The sequence below is a fragment of the Mesocricetus auratus genome, unplaced genomic scaffold, assembly GCF_017639785.1.
Source record: "Mesocricetus auratus isolate SY011 unplaced genomic scaffold, BCM_Maur_2.0 Super-Scaffold_100013, whole genome shotgun sequence".
Lineage (NCBI taxonomy): Eukaryota > Metazoa > Chordata > Mammalia > Rodentia > Cricetidae > Mesocricetus > Mesocricetus auratus.
Genome location: NW_024429196.1, coordinates 36,913,468 through 36,939,391, shown reverse-complemented (window position 1 = coordinate 36,939,391; position 25,924 = coordinate 36,913,468). Strand labels below are relative to the sequence as shown.

The following is a 25,924-nucleotide window of genomic DNA, read 5'->3' as shown; positions in this document are numbered from 1 at the left end:
TCCATGCTGTTATCTATTAGTATATTTGTGTGTCTACTTAATGGGGGAAACTCTCTTATTCCTACCAACTGTCTTTTTGTTCTTGTTATTCTTTTAGTTATAATGTTTGCCCAGGAATAATTTCTAGTTATAAAGCACCATACTTAAGAAAAATCATTCCAAAGCATTAGTCATCCATGCAGATATGGTCATTTCTGTTGTGTTTAAACAAATTGTCATTCTTGCCTTGAAGTTTGTGAATTTTAAAAATGTTTTTCATTAGTTTATCCTGCTCCTCCCCTTTGGACATGGAAGTGAAAAAATTAGAAAATATATTATAAGGAGTTTAATGAATGTTAATTGATTTTTGTGATCTAAACACCTGTATCATCACTGTCATGTAACTGTTACAAAGTTCCTTCAATAAAGCTTATATATTTAATTGAATGTAATATGCACAAAAATCTTAGTTGAGTTCTTTGCTGTTGTTGAAATTGAACTATGGAACTGTGGTCATACCTGCTTCCTTTAGCAAGCAGGGGTGATGCCTAGTGTTTATTTAAGGAATTTCTTTAGGAAATTAGATTTAGGACAGCAGCTGATTTTTCCTGGTAGTTAGGTTCCATCTTCACTGTGTCTGATTGATACTTGGGTACCTTGGGACACTGAGTTGCTGAAAGTATGTTCTTCAATCATGGAAATATGATCTTTCAACAGAAAACTGGTTCATCAAGTGCTAGGTTGTCACTGACCTGTGAATATACTTGAGCTGAGTTTTCTTCTTTATCCATTATGATGCTTTTGCATTTAGCCTCTTTGCAGAGAGGCTCTTAGATTCTTAGGTGATAAGACTATTATTATATTGTACTGCCCACTTTTCTTTCTGTTGCTGTTAAAATACCATGACAAAAAGAGTTTATTTTGGTTTAGAGCTCCAAAGGATTAGAGTTAATAATGGTAGGGAAGACTTGGCATAGCAAATGGAGCAGAATTTAGGATGGTCACATTTCCATCCATACAAGAGGCAGAGCCAGAGCAGCAAGTGGGGTGAACCTATAAGCCCTAAAAGCCCACCTCCATTGATACATTTCATCCATCAAGGGTTCCATAATCCCCCCAAACAACACCACTTGCTGGGGAACATGCATGAAGCTATGAGGGACATTTCTTATTTAATCTACCATAGATACTTACCAGGGAAGGGAAATGTGGCTGTGACAAAAATAGCTTTGTATTAATAAATTTCCCTAGTATTTTCTCAGTTAGAAAACTTTCTTACATAGCAAAGATATGATTGACTCAAGCTTCCTTCCTTTATAGGGTTCGCTTTTTACTTGGGGGGAGACATGGAGAATTCAAGTTCCTTCCTCCACCTGGCTATGCTGCTTGCTATGAAGCTGTTCTTCCAAAAGAGAAATTGAAAGTAGAACACAGTCGAGAATATAAGCAAGAGAGGACGTACACACGAGACTTGTTGGGGCCCACAGTGTCCCTGACCCAAGCTGCCTTCACACCGGTTCCTGTGGACACCAGCCAGGTATAGAAAGAAAACACTGATGGCCATCAATGTACAGGGGCTCTTAAACTTGGATTTCAGCCCACAACAGTGTACTTTTCAGCCATCCAACTAATGGATCTCATAAAGTAACACTCCCCCTTTTGGTTCTGCATTCATCTCTTTTATATTCTGTGTTTTGGTTTTTCATAGAGAATTCTCTCCACGTGCTGTGCTTCTTTCATAATACTCCACTGAATCACAATGTGAGGTTTTTTTTGTCTCATAGATATAATAGGATCGTGAAGTTGAGAGTGAATTAAATACTGCTCTATTTGAAACATGTGATAACTTCAGTGAGATGTTGATTAGATCATTCAGATTGTTTACTAGTTTGGAAGAAGGAAGGACTTTCTAAAGTCTAAAGTTGACTTAATATCATGCTTCAGAATCTTCAATTTTTATCAGTCATTTAGTCATTATATTCTCATTTGGTAAACCACCTTGTGAACTTTACCAAGTAGTCCCTAAACACTTTCTCCTTCTAATAGGAAAGTGTAAAGTGAGCTGCCCTGCTCCTTGAAGCATAAGTTGGGGAAACACTGAAATGGACACAGCAGAATTTATGGTAAACTAGTCACTTTGTCAGATACCCAGCAGCATGGAGCCAGTGAAATACCTGCAGCCTCCTGACTTGTCCTGCACTAGGCCTGTGGCTGGGTGGCCTTGAGAGTGTGGGTGATTCCTCTTTCTGACTGATGTGCACTTGGCACTGTTCTATATCCACCTAGCATCTCTCACTTGCCTCCACCAGTGCTCTTGGGAAATCTTTCTGGAATAAGCACCCCAACACATGAGAGTGGAAGAGAGGAGATGTCATCAGTGGACAGAAGCCAGAACAGCCCCTGAAAGGCTTCGAGGCTGGGTCTAGCTCTATTCTTATTTTATACTCTAAAATCACAAGGTACAAGATTTTACAAAAGCATATGTGTCAGTCAGCAGGTTGTTAAGGGCAACGACCCATGATTTTAGTTATTTCTCAAGGTCATTCTGTTCTAGTAGCAAGTAAAGCTGTGCTTAGCAAAAAAAATAGTACTAGCAGTGCTTCAGGCAAACCACCAAATAAATCAGTGAAACAGCATCTAATAATTGGTCTTTTCTACCTTATAATACTTTATTGGTTCTCTTTGTCCACTCATTTACTTGCAGCCCTAAATACACACACACACACACACACACACACACACACACACACACACCAACATTTATCTAGCAAACACAATGAAATAGCTGGTTTAGAACCCAATTATTTTATTGTATTTTAATGATCTATGAGACACATGCATTTCTTTTGGCTTCCAGCAAGGCTAGTTGGCATGGTATCTTCAGCATTTGTTTCTGATGGGCATTTTCTCTCCCTTCTTTCCAGATTGTGCTGCCTCCTCACCTGGAAAGGATAAGAGAAAAACTGGCAGAGAATATCCACGAGCTCTGGGTTATGAATAAAATTGAGCTTGGCTGGCAGTATGGTCCGGTATATGATTTTGAAATTTATTCTCAGATTCTGTTCATAAATCATTTGGAAAGATAACATTTTCTCATTCAACCTGCTGTGGTGTGACATGAATCAATAGAATTGATTTTTTGAGGCTTCTTAGTTTTGTGCATCTTTTTAGAAGCCAAGGGGAATGGCAATTGTGGCAGACTTCCTGACTTGAAAGTTACTAGTGTATGAACTAAAAGTTGTACTTTAAAAATCAAGTATAGACAATGAGCCTTTATTTCTAAGCTAGAAAATAGCAAAAACAAAAGTCGAAGTTGGAATGAAAATAAATCAATCTGCTTTTTCTCTTATAATCTCCTCCCATCCCAGACATATAGAAGCAGAGACCCATGGGTAGCTGTTCACATTTGGGCCCATGATTTGAAGACAGTATGGCCAATAATAGTTTTATATGTTTCCAAATACTTGTTTACTGAGGATTCTACTTTATAGTCAGGAAAACTTTGTTTAAAATAAGGATATAACTCTCCATGACATCCCAGTTTGTGATAAAACATGTTTTAACTGAACCTTGGTAATACTTGGTGCTTTTAGATCTTACTATGACAAATATTCCAAAGGCTGACATGCTTTCTCATGATTGACTCACTGTAGAAATTAGTATGTTCATCCATGACACATCAGTGCGTCACAATGAACTCTGAATGGAGTACATGTTTAATGTTGGGAGTCATGCAAACTGCTCATTTATAGTTAGTATTTTTGTCCTTCAACATGAACAATTAAGAGAGAGCTAGCCAGTAAGAAGTCTGAGCCATTGGCCAAACAGTTTATAATAAATACAAGTCTTTGTGTGTTTATTTGGGGCTAAACAGCTGTGGGACCCGGCAGAACAAAAAACCCCATCTACGAACTCTAATGTGAAGACTATCAACTTGGACTATTGTTACAGAGTACTGGATTCTGGTCATTATTTCAGGTTCCTGATGGGAACCAGAACCAAGCAGAGAAGTTCTATAGCATTGTCTTGGCAGAAGTTACAGTTATGAGGAAAAGTTCTTTAACTGAAGACCACATTTTCTGCTTTCTAGTTTAGTTTTTGTCTTTTTCTTTTTAAAGAAGTTTGAGATTATAATATAGTTACATGCTTTTCTCCTTTCCTTTCTTCTATCCAAACCCTTCCATATATCTATCCTTGTTCTGTTTCAAATTTGTGACCATTTTACCATTGATTGTTACATGTATGTGTGTGTGTGATGTGCGTGTGCGTGTGTGTGTTTGTGTGTGTGTGTTCCTAAATATAACTTGTATGTATGTTTTCAAGGCTAACCATTTGGTGTTGGGTAATTGATTGGTGTTCTCTTCCCTGGGGAAGACTATTTCTCCTGATCTCAGTATTCCTTAGCTGCCTGTAGTTCTTTGTGTAAGGTTGAGTCCTTGTGGGATTTTTCCATCCACTTTGGCATGTCTATTGGTGTTTTCCTTGTTTGACTCATGTTTGGGCAGTCATATTTGGTAGACTTTATGGGTATGGTTTTTACATTACTAGGAGATACAATTTCACACCAAACTCCCTGATTTTTCTGGCTCTTACAATCTTTCTGCCCTTATTCTGCAATGTTCCCTCAGCCATAGGTAAAGAGTGTTACATAGATGCATCCATTAGGACCAAGCTCTATAACTCTGCATTTTGTTTGGTTGTGGTATTCTGTAGTGACCTCCATCTGTTGCAAAGAATAGTATTCTTGATGAAGGGTGAAGACTACACTTAATTTCAGGCATAAGGATAAATACTTAGGTTGCTGTTAAGTATTATGCTTGTTTAGTAAAGTAGTGATTGTAGGTTTTCCTTCAATGTCTGTGACTTTACTGACTGTGTAGTTAGCTAGGTTTCTAGTACTGGTATGCTTTTGATCTTGTTGGAAAGATCTTAAGGCTAACCAGAGAGCTGTTGGTTACTACCGATATATTTGTGCCACTACTGTACCCTTCGTATTATCTTACAATGCTGGTTGTTGATTTGGTTCATAGGTGTCATAACTGGGTAGGATTATTGGTGGCCTCCCTACTTTGGAAGTTTTCATAGTGCATTCTGGTGCCATGAAAGCTAGTCATCTGGGAGGAGGCTTTCAGGTGAGTTCCAGCTCAAGAGATCTCTGGCTCCTAGTTCCTATGTCATGATGTCTTCAGGAATGGACTTACTTTCCACCTCTGTGTGTCACCCAAGGACAAAAGCAATAGTTTGTATATTTAGGAAGACTCTTGGATAGTTCTGCAACATGCCAGGCTAACTTGGTTGGTAGAGTATGAGTATAACTTCTGGAACTCAGCCCCAAATAAAGAATTCCTCCTCCACTAAATGATTTTCAGGCATCTCTCAAACTGATAAATACTAAATACTTTCCTTTGGGTGTCATTCTTTGGCTTTTTTGTTCTTTGATTTTATTTATTTACTTTTTGTGAGATGCTAGGAATTCACTGTGTGACCTAAGCTGGCACTGAATCCCATGGTCATCTTCCTGCCTCTGCTGGGCTTACAGATAGGAGTCTCCTAGCTTGCTTGTCTTTCTTGATACTTAAGATCCAAGGGAGTAGATAAGTGGGAAATATAACATGAACTACTGGCTAAATTCACCAGGGAGAGAGGTTATCAACATGTCAGCTGTCAGAGGAATCACAGACAAAATTCCCCAAAAGTTCCAGTGTGAGACCAGATTGGCTATAGGACTGGAGGATTAAAACAGAATTAGTGAAAAAGACAAAACCAATTCCCAGCCATTTACTGGGCCTGTGATCAGGCAAGATGATTTATTACAATGTCTTAAAGATGACCTCAGATATACATTTTCCAGCAAGTCTCAGGTATGTGTGTGTGTGTGTGTGTGTGTGTGTGTGTTTTAACAACAGAGTGAAATAACTCCCATTACTTAAATATACTTCTGTTTAATATCACATAGGCTCTTCCTGCTACATGCAAAGCCCTCGGAGTTCCTAGGTGCTGAAAGGAACAGAGTGTTACCCCCACTAAGATGCATTCCCCGGTTCTCTTTTCATTTTCTGCATTGAGACTGAGTCTCAATAAGTTGACCAAGCTGGCCTTGAATTCACTCTGTAACCCAAGCAGACCTTGAACTTGAAAACTCCCTGCCTTAGCTTATTGAGTAGCTGAGATAACAGACCTGAACCACTAGGTCTGACTCTGTGTTTGACTTTTAGGAACTTTGTATTTAGTTAAGTGATAGATATACACATAACCTCAGAGTGAAAAATAAATTTATAGATCTTTTCATGGAAATCAGGGAAAGCTTTCAGGTGAACATAAACATTAGAGGCATAAAGGATAATTTTGCAAGCAGAGATCAGGGTTGTAGTATAGGTAGAGATTCAGCCTGTGTTAAAGGAGGTAGAAGAAGAAATGGGATATTTCTAGTGATCTGTTGGTGGTACAGTGTGGTTATAGTGTAGAGACCCAAGGAGCCATGGTACAGAGGAAGAGAGATGAGTCTGACCATGAGGACATAAGGCATGTGACAAAGAGCTTTGGTTCAGTTTGAGTATATTCTATAGGGGTAAAGTGGTGAGAGGTGACATGCTTTTGTCCCTGCACTGGGATCCAGAGTACTCTGATAGTATGAGAGGAATGAGACCAATATGGCAGGTACAGAGAAAATAAAATAGGTGTTGGAGGACAGATGTGTTTCTGATACCCTGTTGCCTGTAAATGGGTATGGTGAGACATTGAAAGGTATTTCCAAAGTCAGGTGTAGGATATGGTAATGGAGGAAAGTGATGAGGCAGGGTCCCGATTCATTCTGTTCACCTTGGAAAAATGGCTGTGCTGACTCTTCTCTGGAACAGGGTAGAGAATTATATGGAGATTATATAAACAGGGGATTATGTCCAGAACCATTCATTCTTGCTTTCATTTAGAATTTAGGACTAAAAAATTCGAGTCTTTGGTTAATTCTGCTTCATTTGTAATTCCTATTCATTTCTAATGATCTGGAGAAAGAAGAAGAAAGTCATGATTTCTAATTTGGATATAAAGAAAAAATTGTCTATGTTTGCACACTTTTTCAGTGACATATAGAGAACCTTGTAATTATTCCCTTGGAGTAATTTGTTCCTTCACAGTTGATGGCTGTCATCAAGGAACCACCAGGGCAGGAATGCTTGTGTAATTTAGGTCTTTACAAAGGTTACAAAAATTTAATTACTAAATCAAAAGTTGAGAACATCTTCATTAATTCATTCTTATAATCTTGGGTGTAGTGTAACCATTAAAGTGCTTGGCTCTTGACTCTTATGGGATTCTACACTCATGGATTCAATTGCATATAGATAAAAAATTCAGGAAACAATTTCCATCAGTGTTGATCACTGATAGACTATTTTCCTGTCATTATTCATAAGCAACATTGTATAACAACTATTGACACAACACTCTCAGTTCTTCAGGTGTTGGAAGTCATTTAGAGAAGACTTAAAACATGTGTGTATGGAAGTGAGGGGTATTTCCTAGGTTCTGTGTACAGGTGCTGTCATCTCAGAGAATGGACTTGATCATCCATGGATTGTTTTGTATCTGGGGTTATAGCAAGATTGTTAGGATCCTGTACCCAGTCACCAGTGGACACCAAGGAATACTGGCAAAGATCACTGTGAAGAAAACCTCTAATCAATCTCTTCAGGTCATGCATTCATTTATGATCTCAGAAGGTGATTATGAAGGCTGAGATGAGCTGGAGTTTATGTGTGTCAGTCATGTTGTTTATTCATATCCCTGAGCAGATTAATTCTAGATGGACAAGTAGTACAAAGAAAAGCTAAAGTCCATGTCTTTTCATAGAGTTCCTTCATATGTTAATGCTATGTGTCAGTGGCTTGGATATTATCCAAGGGCTGGAGTCCCTGTTTCTTTGGTCCTACTTCTAGTGAAAGAAGATAGACAATAAGTAAAAATCTAGTCTTCTGGGCATGGTGTGGCAGGCATGCAATCCCAGCATGCAGGAGACTGAAGCAGAAAGATCCAGAGTTTGAAGCCTATCTGGGCTACCTAGTAAGTTAAAGGCCAGTCTGAGCTACCAGGTAACCCTCTGCAAATTATCCAATCTATTACCAAATAGCATTATGTACAATGAAAAGAAATACACAGTATGGCCAGTGGGCAAACTACTACATTAGGAAGGCAGATGGGGTAAATACCATGGAAAAAAGGAGATTTGAGCAGATTCTAGAAGTAGCCCAATGAACATGTTCATGGACATTAAGAGGGAGCATGGCAGAAGCATGTGGGAGTTAAAAAGAAGCTATGTCAACAAAAAGAGAGTAGGGAGTACAGACCATACCAGCCTTTGCAACAGACATTTGAAGATTCCAGAAGCTTCCCAGGGGCAGCTGTCAAGGAGTTCCACCTCCACAGTTATCCCCTCACAACTGTGTTTTACACAGGCTCCTCTATGCTGATTTCTCATCCTGTTTCAGGTTAGAGATGACAACAAGAGACAGCACCCATGTCTGGTGGAGTTCTGCAAACTACCGGAACAGGAACGCAACTACAATTTGCAGATGTCGCTTGAAACTCTCAAGTGAGTGCCTTTATATTTTATAAAGTCCAGATAGCCAAGTGTTGACATTGTGCACTTTAATTATGCTGGGAAGTTCTTTCCACTGTTAGAACATTCAATAAAGTGTAGGTAAATTGGATCAATATTTGTTGGAATTTGACTTTGAGTTGGTTTTGTTTCTTTGCTGGTACATGGCTCTGGAGTTGTTTGTTGGGTGAACCTTTCTTATTTATCTATTCACCCATCTGTCTGTCTATTTATCAATCTATCATGTATTATATATATATGTTATCTATCTATCTATCTATCTTCAAATTCATGTTTCTTTTATCAGTGGGGTAACTTACTATGCTCCTAAGAGAACAAGTCTCAGTAGGGTACAGGCATTCCCTTCCTCTGTGAGATGGGTATGTGCAGATAGAGGCTCTATCCCTAGCCTTCCTCAGAGGATCAGGTACTTTGTTAGTCAGCTCTGGCATCCTGTATAGGTCTGCAACATAAACTGGAGGTTAGAGAAAATGTTCACAGCAGTAGGAAGTTTCTGAATGCTCTACTGCCAAAACATGATTGAAATCTACAAAAGGAAAGATGTGATGAATCTAAGGTGTTTCAAGCATGATTATTGCATGACTTCAGCAATAATCCTTGCTTCTGATCAAACCTTGTTAGCACTTTTCAGTATGTATGCTGTGAGGCTACTAAACACAACACAGACAGACACTCTCTGAAACCTCCCTGCTGTAGTCAGAGAGACCTCTGTCTCCTTCTCATAATAGTTCGTATGGAAATCTGTCAAGGGACTTTGTAAGTTTCAGAGATTCCAGAGAATTGTAAATTGTATACCCTTTATAAACCCTATAAGTTCCTTGGGTATATTCCTAAGAGTGGAATTAAAAAATACTGAGTTCTAGAATGTAATGGCACTGCTTGGAGTGTGAGACAGGGACTAGGCTATTCACAACCTGTCACTGTCTTAATCTGATTTTAGATATGAGAATTAAATGCTTAGAAATATTCATGCCAACTTAAAGGAGAAATGTCCACAGATTTAATAGCTTTAAAATATAGGCTCTTATACATCTTGATTCAAATGTTTTAATTTTATTACAGTTTTATTATGCTTTACCAGGATATCAAACTGTTGACTAGAAATCAAGAGAAAGTTAGCTCTTCACCACAGTTATCTTGAAGAACACTGATTTAATATATTTAGAGTAGTTACTTGCAAGAGCTAACCAGATTTTCATTTTGATGATTGCCTTTGTATGTAACTGAGACTTTTGATCACTAAACATAGGTGGAGTCATTTGTTGTTGTTTCCTAAACGTATTTAACAACAGCACACTATTTTGGGGGGGTGAACCTGGGAGACCATTTACCTGTGCAGCACAGTTTGAGAATAATTTATGTCATTTCATAAAGGCAACTATACAGTTTATGTGCTGTGTGTGTGTGTGTGTGTGTGTGTGCACGCACGTGCATGTGTGTTACAGAGAGAGACAGAGACAGAGAGAGAGAGAGAGAGAGAGAGAGAGAGAGAGAGAGAGAGAGAGAGAGAGAGAGAGAGAGAGAGAGAATTACCTGTGGAGGCTAGAAGAGAAGAGGTGTCAGATCGCTTGGAGTTGGGGTCACAGGTAGTAGTAAGATGCCTGACATGGTCCTGGAAACTGTTTGGGTCCTCTGGAAGAGTGGAAAGTGTTCTTAACTGCTGAGCCACATCTCCAGCCCCTGTAACCCCTGCCTACCACCATATCCATCCTTAGTGTCTTATAGAAATGGTTTTGATCAAATTAGTTCCTTATCTTAATATGCTTCTGTATCTGTCCCTTTTCTTTGTTTCTTGTTTGTTAAGAGCAAGAAGTAATTCATACTGATGTCATTTTACCACAGACTCAGAATATAAAACCCGAATGACGTTTGAGATGATAGGCTTTGGGCTCAGAGGCATCCTACATATGGCAGATGAAGTTTAATGTCATAGAAATAAACACATTAGGAGTAAGTTTAGGGTCAGCTGGTCACTTCCTATAAGGGATGTATGCACAATAGGTCAATGGAACCTTCAGAACACAGATGATGGGCAGGCTGGCTGTGCTAAGGAATGCAGTTTGTGTCACCATGACCAGCTCTGACATGCTGCAACTCTGGCCTTCGTTTGTAGTCATGACATATAACATTCATGCATTTTGTTCTGTAATTCATGGAGGCTTTTTATTTCCCTGTATTTTGTAAAACAATTTAGTTAAATTTGCAGTGTATTCCTTGTCACTCAAACAATTGGCAGCTAGGCCATCTGAGTGTAGAAATGTCTGATTTGCATGGAGTGTGCTGAAGCTTTTACTGCTGTGTATAATGAAGTCTCCCTTCTAAATGCTCCTGGTGGCTCATGAATCTGTGCATGCCCATGTGTGGTATTTTTCCTTGAAGGGAATGATAATGATTCTGCTCATGACTTTATTCTGAACATTTCCTCTTTGTTTCTCACAGCTAAGTAGTGTGCATGCATATGGTTTTCAGGCTTATCAATTTACCTGCTTCTTTAAAAGTCAGATTAGAGGGATAAAGCCTCACTGCTTCTACACACATTTACACTGTCAAATATACTACATACATTTACACTGTCAAATATACTACATTCTTGGGAAACACACACACACAGGTGGGATGGGGAGAGAGATACATACAAGAGGAAAAGCATGCACACACACACACACGTGTGTGTGTGTGTGTGTGTGTGTGAGAGAGAGAGAGAGAGAGAGAGAGAGAGAGAGAGAGAGAGAGAGAGAGAGGGAGGGAGGGAGGGAGGGAGGGAGGGAGGGAGGGAGGGAGGGAGGGAGACACTTAAGCACATACAGAGACACCTATACACACATTCCGAGGCAGATGGATAGACACACAGACAAAAAGATATACTTACAGACAGACAGACAGACATACACAGAGAAGTAAAGAGGAAGAGTTGCAGACATACTCATATACAGAAACAAAGAGACACAGACAAAGAAATATATAGAGTTGTGTAGTGTATGTAGTTATAATGAGCAACAAATCAAATAGCAATGTTCAGAATCCAGTGAATTCTTTCTGAAACACAGCTTTGGCTCGAGGGTGGTCAGTCTGTTTCCTTGGGGGTTTCACAGGGCCCCAAGTCAATCTAGTAAAATGTTATTCTCAACTAAAAAGCACCTTCATGGAATGATCTGGAATGTTTGACCAAATAATGAGTCTCACTGGAATTAACACATAAACTAATGAGACGCAATAAACAAGAGACATTTGCTGTGCTTACAGTAGATGTCAAACTTGTGTCTATGTTTCTTTTTACCTGTAACCTACAAATGTCCCTCTTTTCCAGCTAGTTCTACTATCCCCACCACACATACCTACAGACCTTGGCTCCAGTAGACATCTGTGTTGTCTACAATCTAGAATATTTCCCTCCTTGTCCAACACTTTATGCCCATAGAGCCTCACTTTTGAGTATTAGTTATTCTTAGTAGGATAGTCCTCAAAACTATTTATTAAAAATGTAACTTGTCCTTAGTTTGAACTTTCTCTGGCTTTACTGTAATTATTTGTGCGCACCTCCCTGCTCTCCCACTCTGATTGCTGCAGAGGTTGTGTAAGGCATTCTTACAAAAGGCCTTACCCACAGCAGTGAGCTGGTAGATCCCCACTGCCCTGTGTCTTTGTTCAGGTCGTGCCTGTGGTGGTCAGTCTCTGTGTGAGATGAAGCCACACTATCTCTAGGAGGCATTTGCTGGGAAGAGGATTAAAAGGCGAAATGAGTCTGTGCTGAGAAGGTCACATTGTAGTTTGTAGAAGCCTCTGACTCTTTTAGAACCCATAGGGAAGGACAAATGAGATGGCACAGTGATTAGTGTATATTGCTCTTTCAGAGGATCCACACTCCCTGCAGGTCCAGCTCTGGCCACTCCACACATGTGGAAAACTCACACACATACACATCATTAAAACAAAATAAAATAGTAAAAAAAAATAGCCGACAAGACGATGACATATACCAACTGAATTTTCCACAGGTCAGGCCTTTAGTATAATTATCCATGTGACTTTGGAGGTATAAATTGATAGACCCCCAGGTTTGCAATGTGTAATGTTGAGGTACCAATTTTTCTTAATAGGCACATAAGTGCCGTTAAATTTTACACAGGACTCTCTCTCTCTCTCTCTCTCTCTCTCTCTCTCTCTCTCTCTCTCTCTCTCACACACACACACACACACACACCAAACCCCAAAACACACAAACCTCAACTTAGGAATTATGGTATAATCAGATTTCTTGGTAGGCATGTACTCACAGACTTAATTCTCTGAATTTAAGATAAATCAAAGCATTGTGGTTATCCTTTAATCACTTCAAAGCTGGCTTTTGTAGAGGACCAGGTTCAGTTCTAAGAACCCACACTGTGGCTCACAATCATCCATAACTCTGGTTCCAGAGAATCTGATATACTTTTCTGACCTCCACAGCCACCAGACATGTACACAGTAGGCAGTATACATTTAGGCCAATCATTTATACAAATAAAACAAGCAAAAACCCCAAAAGTACAATAAATAAATTCATTTGGAATTGTAAATTAATCAGCTTTGTATAAGAGAGCAATGGCATGAAGGTTGTAGAAGAATATAATAATAGCAAGTTACTATACGTACTCATTAGGATAAAAAGTAGAACACCATAGTCCCAGCACACATGTAAACCCAGATATCTGATTTGGCTTATGCAGAGACCTCCACTCCAGCATAGCACAGAAGAGCTGAGAATACCTGATGTTTGGAAAAAGAAACAGCAATATAGGAAAAGGTTGAGAGAGGGTCTAACTTTTCACTGCTAAGAGTTTCTGCCATTTCAATGTTCATTGCCTTTCCCCTTACCTGGAAGTAAATAATCTATAGATATGTGTTTCCTTTACCTTTGGAGTCAGAGCCTTGTGTTCTTTTTGCAAGGTGGAAGATAGGGTCTCATTCTCCCTTGCTCTTATGCTGGGTACTTATGGATGTTGGGAAGTGGTTCTCTGAGCTCATCTCTCTTGTTGTTTCCCAGGACTTTGCTGGCATTAGGATGTCACGTGGGTATAGCAGATGAACATGCCGAGGAGAAGGTGAAGAAAATGAAGCTGCCTAAGAAGTAAGTTGAGTGATAGGAGTGTAAATTACCAGGGATCCACATAAATACCAAGTGGACATGATATCCTTCCTGTAATTCCAGCCTCAGAAGGTAGAAACAGGATCCCTGAGCAAACTGGCTAGTGAGATGTGCCAAATTAGTGATGGTGAGCTCTTACTGAGAGACCATGCCTCACTCAGTAAATAAAGTGTCACAATCTACTGGGTAGTGTTGTTGGGTTCCCTACCCTCTCTTTTAAAGGATGGTGTCTACTGGGTGTACATAGTGACCAGACCTTGATATGACCCTTTGTCGTGACTCAAGAAAGCCAAAGAGTAAAGGAAAACCCCCTGTGAAAGGAACCGAGGTGGGGGAACCTCACTACATTTGATATTCATTTTGAAACAACAAAAATAAGTGAAATAATAGAAGAAATATATGCCTTGACATTCCCAATTCTAATTTCTGTTTCAGATTAATTCTGCCCTGGTTGTTTTCTGGAAATTGTTGTTTGAGTATTCTCCATACCCTTTTCATGAAAATGTCAGCCAAGGGCTCATTTCTAGTTGTGCTTCCAGAAGGACATGCTGTTCATATCTCCACTGTGCAGTCATCTGAAGTGTTCCCATTTGTTCCAAAGCAGAGGAACAGTCGATTTCCTATTGAAATTTACAGCTAACATCCACATAACCTGGACTACTTCTTCTCATGTTTACTATGCATCTTTCACGACAGTGACTTCCCAGTTTCATTTAACCAATTCATGCTAAGTAGAGTAGGGGTATCCAGAGAAAACAGGGCCTCATTAAGTGTTGTTGGTGTTCTACCATGCTTTGGTTGAACAACACTTTGGTTGGTCTCCTTTAGGCGCATTTTCAGTACCCACTTAGGAAGTCTGTGGGTCCTGTTGGGAATGGAGTATAAAGCTGATTTGCCACTTACCAGAGTCCCCATTCACTTACCCAAGTGATTTCAATTCTTTTTCTTCTGTTTATATCTTCAGAGATTTGATACAGGTGGAATGGACAGTTCAGCAGGATTTGTTTGGTTTACTTTTGTTTTCTCTGCCTCCCTCTCCCACCTCTCTGTCTCTCTCTGGTTTTTGAGATAGAGCCTTTCTGTATAATGGTTCTGGCTGTCCTGGAATTCTCTCTGTAGACCAGGCTGGCCTCCAACTTACAGAGATCTCCCTGCCTCTGCCTTCTGAATACTGGGATTAAAAGTGTGTGTCACTACCCACCCAGCTTCCTTTTTGTTTTCTCTTTCACCGAATATTTAAAAAAGAAATTTGACTTTAAAGAAAACTAATGCCCAGACTACAGTTTTTATTTTATTTTATTAGAATAGGTACATACCAAAATAAAGCTAAAAGGTAATAATTGCAAAAGAATGTTGGTCCTTTGTCAAATGAGTTGATTAGAGTTAATTATACATTATGTATACAATGCATATATGTATATGCACCTAATGAGCTAATTTCAAAGTTTTTGCACAAGTTACTGGAATGTTGAAGTAGATATAGTAAAAGCTACTATTCAACAAATATAGAAAAGGAGATATGGATGTAGTTAGACGATTCTGTTAGGATTTTTTTCAGAAAGCTCTAGAAGGCAGGATGTAATGTATAGATGGATCTGTCGTTGAAAGGCTACAGGGTTTTGCTTTTCAAGAATTATTACAGGAATCTTTCATTTATTTTCTGCGAGTTTTCTGGAATCAATCTGAAGTTTTATTTCAAGTTATGAAGCTTCTGAGATTAACATCAATTTCCTGTTGTCAAAAATCTGAGCTCTTGGTTTTTTCAAGAAGATAGTACTGCATATGTGTCATTGGTTGATTGCTGTGTAGCTTATTAAGTAGCATTAGTGTGATGAAGTGGAATAGTTCTATATGTTTCTTTAAAATACTCAGTTTGGCCGGGCGTTGGTGGCCCACGCCTTTAATCCCAGCACTCGGGAGGCAGAGGCAGGCGGATTTCTGTGAGTTCGAGGCCAGGCTGGACTAACAGCCTCCAAAACAGAGAAACCCTGTCTCGTAAAACAAAAAACAAAAAAAAATACTCAGTTTGATTTGATGATTTAACTTTGCATGTATGTGTGTGTGTTCATATATATGACTGTGACCATGCATGTTCTGTGTCATACTTGTAGAGATCTAAGTACAGCCTGGGGTTTGAATCCTCACCTACCTTGTTTGAGTCAAGGTTTATCTTAATATCTGCCACTTTGTGCACAAGGCTAGCTGGTCCATGAGTGTCTGAAGATCACTTTTCGCCTCTGCTCTCCCTTTACTGTAAGGGTGCCAGGATTATAGACATGGCTACTACTGTATCCAGTTTATCTAACTCAGATTCTCTCCATTGTACAGCAAACACTTAACTTAGCGAGCCATCTTCCTAGTCCCTGGTTTGATTTCTAGATTCTTTTTTAGGATATATATGTCTATTCCTTTGAAACTCTCATCACATCAGCAATCTCAAATACAGGCAGTCGAATACATAGCTTTCAAAGATACCTATATTTATCTTTACTGTGTGAGATGATTTGAAGTTAAAGGAGTGGATAAGAAATGGTCCAGGTGAAGTGGTAGGCACTTCAGTTTGAATGAGATTATTAGTTATTTAGACAAACTCCTTCCAAGCTTCACTTCTTTCCTTCAACAGGGTGATAGAAACTCAGGTGAACTAAGCTGTAGTCTACAGTCTGGGATGATGATACAGCTGGTAAATCACTTGCCTTGCAAGCTTGGGTACCTGAGTTTGATTTCCTGGAACCTATGTTTAAAAAGCTGGGCATGGTGGTGCACTCTTAGAAGTACAGCCCTGGGGCAACCTAGATAGTGGACTCCTGGGGCTTTCTGTTCATTCACCCTAGTCTACTTGGTGAACTCCAGGCCAATGAGAGAGTCTGTCTCAAAAGGCAAGGTACATGGTACCAGAGGAATGATATCTAAGACTGACCTCCTGCCTCCACACATGTACGTTTGCAAAGATGTACCTACACACACTTACAGTTTGTATTTGAAAATGAATGCCAACTAATTATTACCCAACTTAAAATTAACAAATATAAGCAAGGCTTCGTGGATCTCGCTGAGATTATTTACAGATCAAAGCAATTTGGGGAGAAATTCCATGTATGAAGAGGATTTAAACCTTAGAACTATTTGGTTTCACATGAATAGAACTCCTCTGTAATGTTTTATTAAGAAGGTATCTCTTCTTCCTCCCATTTATCAAAAGAACCTCCTTGGGATGTTACACGTGACAGGGAAGCCTCCTGTTAACTTTAATTGCTGGGAGGCAGCTTTTTCTCTTTGAAAAATATTGATTGTTTGCATGAGTGTTGGCTTTAGTCAATGATTTATAGAATGATCTTTGATCTTTATTATTTTTGTGCCCTTACTGATAGCTAGTTAGATAGACGCCCCTGAGTAGGACCCTCAGTGTCCACTTAAAAGTAGGTATGATTGTGTGTTCACGTAATTCCAGAGTGGGGAGGTGGAGAGAAAACTGCATCCCTGGGAGCTCACTGCCATCCAGTCTAGCTTTATCAGTGGGCTCAAGGCCATTGAAAAACCCTGTCTCACAAAACAGGATAGAGATAGATGAAAATGTTTGACATCACACTTGACCTCCACAAACAAGATCACATAAACTCTCTCTCTCTCTCTCTCTCTCTCTCTCTCTCTCTCTCTCTCTCTCTCTCTCTCTAAAAAATACATGAGGAGAAAGGACTTGAGTGTTGTTCATTTTAGATAAAGAACACATAGCTGTAGATGCTTTCTGCCTTTTAGCGGTAGGTAAGCTATTGCTCTTTACATTTTATTGGCATGCATACAGAAACATAAAGATTCCATGGCGTTTTCAGCTATTGGTAGCAGCTGAAACAAAAGGTGCTCAAGCTCAGGCACTGCTGTTTTGGCCTGGTCACAAAAGTCTTCAACAAAATGATTGGGATTAGATGGGCAGATAGATGAGACTGTCACATGATTTCAACAAAATGGGCAATTTGAAGTTTCTCTGTTTGCTTTGCAGTTACCAGCTGACCAGTGGATATAAGCCTGCCCCAATGGATCTGAGCTTTATAAAACTTACCCCCTCTCAGGAAGCAATGGTGGACAAGTTGGCCGAAAATGCTCACAACGTGTGGGCCCGGGACCGAATTCGGCAAGGCTGGACTTACGGCATCCAGCAGGTACCCAGGAGTCTCTGAATATAGGCAGTTACCATTTCCAACTGAAGAGATGAGGTCATGGCTTTTCACAGCTCCCCTAGATGCCTTAGTGTGCTTATTCTTGTGGACAAAGCATCTCTTCACAGTTAGACTACCAAGGTGGTTCAGTAGGTTCAGTAGGCCAAGTGCTTGCCTCTCAAGCTTAGCAATCTGAGTTGTACCCTCATAACCCATGTAAAGGTGGAAGGGGAAAACCAACTCCACAAACTTGTCCTCTGGCTTCCACACATGTACTGTGGCATGCAATGCTCCACCCCCAACCACATGCACAACCATAATAAATACTTAAAAAAAAGAAATCTGGTGGCCATTGTTCTGTGTGAAATGACAACAAATATTAGCTGATCTGCAATCCCTAGCTTGCACCAAGTGGATCATATTACAAGGGGAAGGTTTGTAGCATGGTTTTGGGTGTTCCCTTTCTTGGGGAAGTTTAGGAGGGACTTTTGAAACAGAAACTGAACTACAATGAAAGTAAAGTAGACCCAAAGTCCCTGAATCGCAACTGTGATTATCAGGATTCCATGTAAAATTTTGTTCTGTGTTGTTCTTCAGAGTGGTAAGATGAAACATTACACATTACAGAACACTCCCAGGGGCCAGTAGACTGTAAATTATTTCTCCAGTGCAGTCTAGGCTTGATGACACCCTGAAGAATAAGTAAAGTCTGTGGACAGCCTTGCATCTGTTCAGGTCACCAACCAAGTTTTTGTTCAGTTAATGAGGGAAAAAAAACCAAATTTTTGGGGTTTTCTAGATTTTAGAGTTGAGTATTAGTGGTCATGGATTACTTCCTGATATAGAGGTACTCACTGGGAGTAGCTGGCAGCCTTTGAGTAGAGGTGGAGGCAGCACAGCAGAGGATGAAAACAGAATTTAGTTCCACCCCTTAACCACATCTTAATTTATCTTCTATCAAAATTCTGTGTGCCACTGTTTCCCTCATTAACAAAGTATCTGACTTCATTGCATAATACAAAAGGCAGCAGCAATGCCCAGCACCCAGCAGATTCACTTATTTAATACTGGATACTGCTGCCACTAAGCTTAGAGTGTTGTAGTTACTGTGTTGAACTCATTTCTGCCAAGGAAGAAAGAGTCTCATGTAGGCACAGGACCTGAGGGAGAAGACTCTGCACAATGCTGCCCAACCATCATGTCACAGGACAGGGCCAGGGTCAAGTCCTCCGATGCCAGAGCCAAAGCTCTTCACTTCTTTCAGTATCTCTTGGTAGCTCATGGTGGAATGTTCTTACTAGAGTATTTTCAGGGGAAAATGGACAATTGCCCAACGACTTAGAATATGTTTTGAAAGCCTTTGCCATTTAGAAGAATAATGACAACTAGCCTTGATTTACCTTTATAAAATAGTGTGTGTGTGTGTTTTTGTGTGTGTGTTTTTGTGTGTGTGTGTTGAACTTTCTTTACCTCCTGGCCCCACATCTTTGCCGCCTCGTGTCTGAATGATGAACTCTCTCAATTTTCACCTTCCTCTTGGTGACATTATCTGGTTCAGAAATAAGCTGTGAATTCTTGGGGAGAGTTGGCTGGTAGTTTCCTCTGTTTTGCTCTGTTCTAGTTAGACTCAAACACAAGAGTACACAGATACCAGGGGGAACTCCATCCACAGCTAGACTCCTAAGTATGGCACTCCATAGACTATGTTTCATCAGTATTCAGACTCCTAGAATGCCACTCTATAGACCATGCTCCATGAGGCTCCCTGTGTTCTGATTGAGAATTTAGATGGTAGAACTCAGTGCCATGTCAGATAAATAGAGAACAGGCAGTAGGATTTGAAGCTGTGTTGGTGGGAAGGCCTCTGCTTTGGAATGTCACTGTTTGCATAAGCAACACATATGACTGGTTCCAGAGAGTGAGGAATGATCAGGTGTTCATTCTAAATTTGTGGGAGGAAGAGGAGAAAGAAGAGACAAAACAGGGTTCCTTGTACCTATGCAGCCCTTTAACTTAATTTGTTTTTCTGTGTGTTTGAGATAAGATCTCATGTAGCCAAAGCTGTCATTGAACTTGCAATCTTCATGCCTCAGCTTCCCAACTCTATACATTACAGGACTTGTCTCCAAGCTTAGGTTATCTCAACAGTGTGTATGTATGTGTTTGTGTGTGTGTGTGTGTGTGTGTGTGTGTGCGCGCGCACGCGCGCTCGCGCATGCTTGCACCATAAGAGAGAGACAGACAGACAGACACCCACACCCACACCCCCCCACACATACACACAAACACAGAGAAACAGACACACACAGTGAGAGAGCCTCACAGTTCCTCCTAAGCCAAGGTAGAGTAGGAACTACTGATGGTAATTCCTCAGATATGAAGACTTTAGCTGTGGGGTTGTAGCTAAGATAGCAGAATGCTTCCCTCACTTGCACCAAGCCTTGATTTCCACCCACAGCACTGCTGCATAGCTCAGATGATTGCATACCTTCTTCCCGATACAGGATGTGAAGAACAGAAGAAACCCTCGTCTTGTTCCCTATACTCTTTTGGATGACAGAACCAAGAAGTCAAACAAAGACAGCCTCCGTGAGGCAGTTCGCACGCTGCTGGGCTATGGCTACCACCTGGAAGCTCCCGATCAAGATCATGGTACTGGTTTTGCTTTGTCCCTTTTTGGTTGCAAAAATCACGTAGTGGGTATTCATAGCCAATGAGCCAATCAAAAAGGAGGGTGAGAATGCCTCTTCTACTCTAGGTGTTCACTTGAGGCTGGTGATCTAGGGTGGCCCTCCCCTCCTCCCCTGTGAAAGAATAGACCCATCTCTTAGTCAGTGACTCACTGCTGTACAGTGTCTCTGTGGGTTCACCGTCCCATAATCATGTGTTAATTGTCTTCCTTGGCATTTCTTTATTTTATACTCAACCTGTTGGTTTAATTTTGATCAAATAACAATTAAATTTAAAGATCAGATGGGGAAGATTGATCTTTTAACAATTGCTCTCCCATTTTTGAACATGGTATATACATTCTTTCTTGTTAGCATCTCTCAGTGGTTTTTAGAATAAGGCTATATACATTATTTCTTACAGTTATTGAATGCTACTCTATATGAAATTAGTTTTGATTTAACTTTATTTAGTAGGGGTTTTTAAATATGAAATGCAGGTTGGTATTTGAAGGTTGATTTGTGTGTGCATGTGTGTCAGTTTTATTTATTTTTATAAATTTCACGGAGTTGTCTCTATATAAATGAGACAAAGTCTCACTTTTTTCTTTTCTAATAATTCTGTTTTACTTTTTGATTGGGCGTGAGGAATTTAGAACCATGTGAATAAAAGTGGAGAAAGCAGTTGTCCTGTTCAGTCTCCAGGGAAGTATTTCAACACTTTACTATTAGACATGGTAGTAACAATAGTCAAGAGTGTGTTGTTTGCATCTTTTCTCTCCCATGCTATGAACCAAACTCAGGACCTTGTACATTGTACACAAGCTCTCTACCCCTGAGCTATTCCCCTGGATTCATAGACTTTCTTTTTTCTTTCTCTTTTTAATTGATTGATTTTGCTCCTTGTTAATTTTGTAAATACATGTTTTCAAATTACTCTTGCCCTATTTCCCTGCATCATTACCAGTATTCTCATTCTTCAATTTCTGTTTTAGATGTATGACTTTTGCATTGTAACCCATTAGTTTACCTGGGGCCATCTTTTTGTTCATTGGATTGGAACTCTCCATTGGAGCCTACTGGGATAATCAGGAGATTCACAACTGCAAACAGTGGTCCCCCCTTTTCTCTATCAATAGTAAATAATCCAACAGAGAGTGTTAGGGCCCCGAGACCTCTCTTCCATCCACACCTGACTGTTGACTGACATATTCTTGTGCAGCCCAGTGCTGAAAAGAAGTTTTGGATGAGAGCTCCCCTAAGGCTTCGGGAGCATTGTGGAAGACAAGGGCTGGCTGTAGAATGACTCTTATAAGCATGAAACAGTCATTATAGTTAGGAACTCACAGTAGCTAAGGATAACCTCCTTTTAAAAATATATATCATTTGCAGACATCACAGCCAAGCACTGGGCAGAACTCCAGGAGTCCAACTGAAGAGAGGGAGGAGGGACTATATGAGCAAGTGGGGGTAAAGAACATGATGAAAAACCTACAGAGACAGTTGACCCAAGATCATGGGAGCGCATGGACTCTAGACTAACAGCCAGTGAGCTTGCATGGGACCATCTTAGGCCCTCTACATATGGGTGACAGCTGTAGGTTGGTCTGTTGGGCCCCTAGCAGTGGGAACAGGATCTGCCCCTTGCACATGAGTAGGCTTTTTGGAATCTATTCCCTGTGGTGGGATGCCTGCTCAGCCTTCATACAGCAGGGGAAGAGCTTGGTCCTGCCTTAATTTGTTATGCCATGCCCTGTTGAGTCCCATGGGAAGCCTTACTCCTTCTGAGGAGTAGATGAGGGAGTTAGAAAGGAGGTGACATGAAGAAATGGGAGGAGAGGAGGGAGAAGAAATTGTGGTTGGCTTGTAAAATAAATTTTAAAAATTAATAATAAAATAGAATAGATATCATTTATCACACTGAACAGATCTCCAAGTTTGTTGTGAGACTTTGCCATGAATGCCTGTTAAATGTTAAAATATGTTTTTTGCTACTTGCAAAGAGGAATATTTATTTTCTCTTTTATTCTTTTGACATTTTGTAAAGTGTTTATGTTTGAACATTAAACCAAATTTTTATTTCTTGGACAGCTTTATTTAGTCCTGCTATATTATCTCCTTTTCCTGTGTATAGCTTAAATTATTTGCTAATAATTGGTTTATAACCTTTGCATCTGTTTTCATAAGGAATATTGGTACAGACGTCTTGTCTCTTGTAATGTCTTCTGTTTTGACAGAATGTAAAGCTAGCTTTGTAATAGACAGTAGGAATTTCTCCTTTGTCCCCCTATCTGCTGAAAGAACCTGTTTTGTTTCTGTATTTCTCTTTGTGATAGGCTTTATCAGGTTTTCACTGAAACCCTCTGAGTCTGAAGGTGGTTCTGTAGGAGAAGATTTTTATTATGTTTACTGATAAAGCCATCCATACAATTGAACTAGCCATATTTACTGGCTTAGAGTTATCCACAGGTCTCCTTATCACTGTTTTAATGTCTATAGGATTTATTGCTAACACCACCTTATCTCTTCAATTTAACGGTTGTTTGGTTCTTGTTTTTGCTGCCACTGGTCAGGTTCTCTGCTACTGAGCTCCAGTCCCCCACATTTGGCCTTCTGGGCTGTCTTGCTAGCTCTTGTACTTTTTAGTTCTTTCACATATTTTCTTTGCTTTATTAAACTTTTTTGAACTGGTGAGTTTTTTTTAGGACCCAGCCTTTCTGCTGCCCGTTTCCTTTATCCCTGTATATAGTACTATACTTTGTTGTCTCTGCATGCCTTAGAACTTTTGTTAGAAACTGGACATTTTAAATAATATATTGTTGCAATTCTGAATTTAGTTATGTACATTGCTACTGTTTTCTTAAGATTTCTCTGAGCTAATATAGTAGAGTCTGTGTTTGTCATGCGTGGCCTCTTAAAGACCTGTTCATTTACTTAGTGGTTAGCTAGTGATTGCCTGAGACTTCCTGAAGTATCTCTCTGGGGAGAGGCTGCAGCTGCTTGTTGGGACATGCCTCTAGCATCCTACCCAGGAATTTATAATTTACTCTTCGTATTTGTTTGCTGCTTGTGAACAGCCTCAAGGTCTTTCCTAGATAAGGCCAGACAGAAGTTCTCAGATCTTTCCTGAGTTATATGCATAGCCAGGAACATAAGCATAACTTTATAGATTTTTAGGAAAATGAGACGTCTTTCCCCCATACAACCTGCTGTGGGTATCTCCTTCCTGGGTGTCTCTGTCAGATTGTTTGTTCAGCTGTTGTTTACCTCACAGTTAGTGCTACCTTGAGCAGATGCAGTGTGAAAGAATCACCCCTGCTGGCTTTAACAACTTTCCCCATGGAGAAGAGTATTTGAATTGAGCTATCTTTTAAGTTGGGTTGAATACAGAAAAATCTGAAAGTGTGATTTATCAGAAGAAGGACCAGGAGGTAAAAATCTTGATAGTTATCTCTGAATTGGCCTTTGGAGGAGTTTTGACCCTGTTCTGTCTGTCCCAGAGACTTGTGGGTAGCTGATTTCTCACTGTGCTTGAGGGGCTGGTGACTTTCAGTCTTGCTTGGAGTCAAAGAAAGGGGCCTGAGGATGGATTTGTTAAAAATATTACTAAACTTCCTGTGTGTACATTGGCTTTTATAATTGAGCCCATGCTCCAGGGATTTCCATTACCTTAGGCTACTACTCAGGACTTTGGGAGGGGTGAATGCTGCTAGTGTCCCATTGATCTACAGAGCAGAGAATGCTGTGCATTCTTTGCTCTGGCAATGGCATTCAGCAGCAAAGGTTGCATAAAGAGTGCAAATAGATAAGAAAATTCTAGAGAAACATTCATTGTCTGATCAAAGGTAGAGACAGTATTAAGAGAGGTGCCAACCTATGAATGTGCTTGTGTGTGTGTGTGTGTGTGTGTGTGTGTGTGTGTGTGTGTGTGTGTTTCCCAGAAAGCTCAGCAGGGAACTGGTTTGGAGTTGGCTAACAGAGCAGTTAGGAAGAAGAGCATAAGGCAATAAAATACAGAATGCTCTATAGGTTAGGAAGAAAAGAAGGAACTGGAGCCAGTGAGATGGTTCAGAAGTAAAAGATTCTGTTCTCAATTCCAAGACTCATGACTTGAGTCCATTACCTGGGATGTGGTGGAAGGAGAGAACATACTGCTGCAGGTTGTCCTGTGACCTCTGCATGTGCACTGTGGCACGCACACACACACACACACACACACACACACAAATATACACACATGTAGAAAAAAAAGGGAGCTAGATGGTGGTGGTGGCATACACCTTTAATCCCAGCACTTGGGAGGCAGAGGTGGGAAGATCTCAGTGAGTTTGAGGCCAGACTGACTTACAGGGTGAGTTCCACAGTAGGTTTAAAAGGTTAATTCATCCATATAAGATATCATTTAGGGAAGACATTGTTTTCTGAGTTAGGTACTGAATGGATCACAATGTTAGCAATTGGAGATCAAAGCCAGACATTTTCTAATAGAGTATATGTGGCCTGGTTAAGTATGGAAAGACCTGCAGAATGGTTCTATCCTTGGGCTAAATATAGGGCACAGGTCAGGAGAGAGCAGCTATATATGATGGTAGAATAATTAAGGCAAAACATGGAATATATTGAAAACCTTGTTAAGAAATGTGGAAACATTCGAGCAGGGAGTACCAGCCCCAGGGAAGTTGTTAAACAGGAGCTTGCTATGCTATCCCACTTTACCATAGAAATATAACTATGGTAACAGAGAGAGGACAGATTGGAGGGGGAGGATGCTGGAAGGTAGAGAGACAAGTTGAGAAACCTTTGGGAAAGACTGATTTTTCTAAAGTAGAGATTAAAAAGTATGAAAGATTTTAAGGTATGAGACAGAATCAGTTTGGCAATTCCTTAGCTACAATTAAAAGCACTCATTTGTGGCCTGAGAGGTAGCTCATCAGTAAAAGACTTTGCTGTGGAAGCCCAAAGACTAGAGTTCAATCCCCAGGACACATGTAAAGACAGGAGAGAACAGCCTTAACAAAACTGTCCCTGACTTCCACATGTGTGTGGTGGCACAGGTTGCCCCCAAATTAATAACAGTAAATAAGGCTTTTTTAAAAAAAGAAATGCTAGTTTGTAACTTTTCCTTCTGCTGTGGCTTATATCTGAACAAGTTAAAAGCAGAAAAGGTTGCTAACACTGAGTCTAACTCTGTGTAATTCATTTTAGCTGTAATTTATTCCCTATTTTTAGGGGAATGTTCACATATTCTGAATGAAACTTGCAGTCAGTATTTGAGTTGTGGTACCTTTGGAGTGTTCTCAATGATGAATTAAAACATCTGACAGTAGAATGTGTTTTTATTCATTATAAGATTTTTATCGAGATTTGAATTACTTTATTAAAT

General features: G+C 40.0%; 1 protein-coding gene across 11 annotated transcripts in view; it reads left to right on the top strand.

Moving 5' to 3' along the window:
- The window catches only part of Ryr2 (ryanodine receptor 2), a 575,348-nt gene that overhangs the window by 344,955 nt on the left and 204,469 nt on the right, over positions 1 to 25,924 (top strand). For all 11 annotated transcript variants that reach the window (XM_040755590.1, XM_040755588.1, XM_040755595.1 and 8 more), the window contains 6 exons: positions 1,300 to 1,516; positions 2,904 to 3,008; positions 8,463 to 8,566; positions 13,617 to 13,700; positions 17,716 to 17,875; positions 20,377 to 20,524. In XM_040755590.1, the coding sequence (XP_040611524.1) occupies positions 1,300 to 1,516; positions 2,904 to 3,008; positions 8,463 to 8,566; positions 13,617 to 13,700; positions 17,716 to 17,875; positions 20,377 to 20,524 (818 nt within the window). The remainder of the gene's footprint in view (positions 1 to 1,299; positions 1,517 to 2,903; positions 3,009 to 8,462; positions 8,567 to 13,616; positions 13,701 to 17,715; positions 17,876 to 20,376; positions 20,525 to 25,924) is intronic.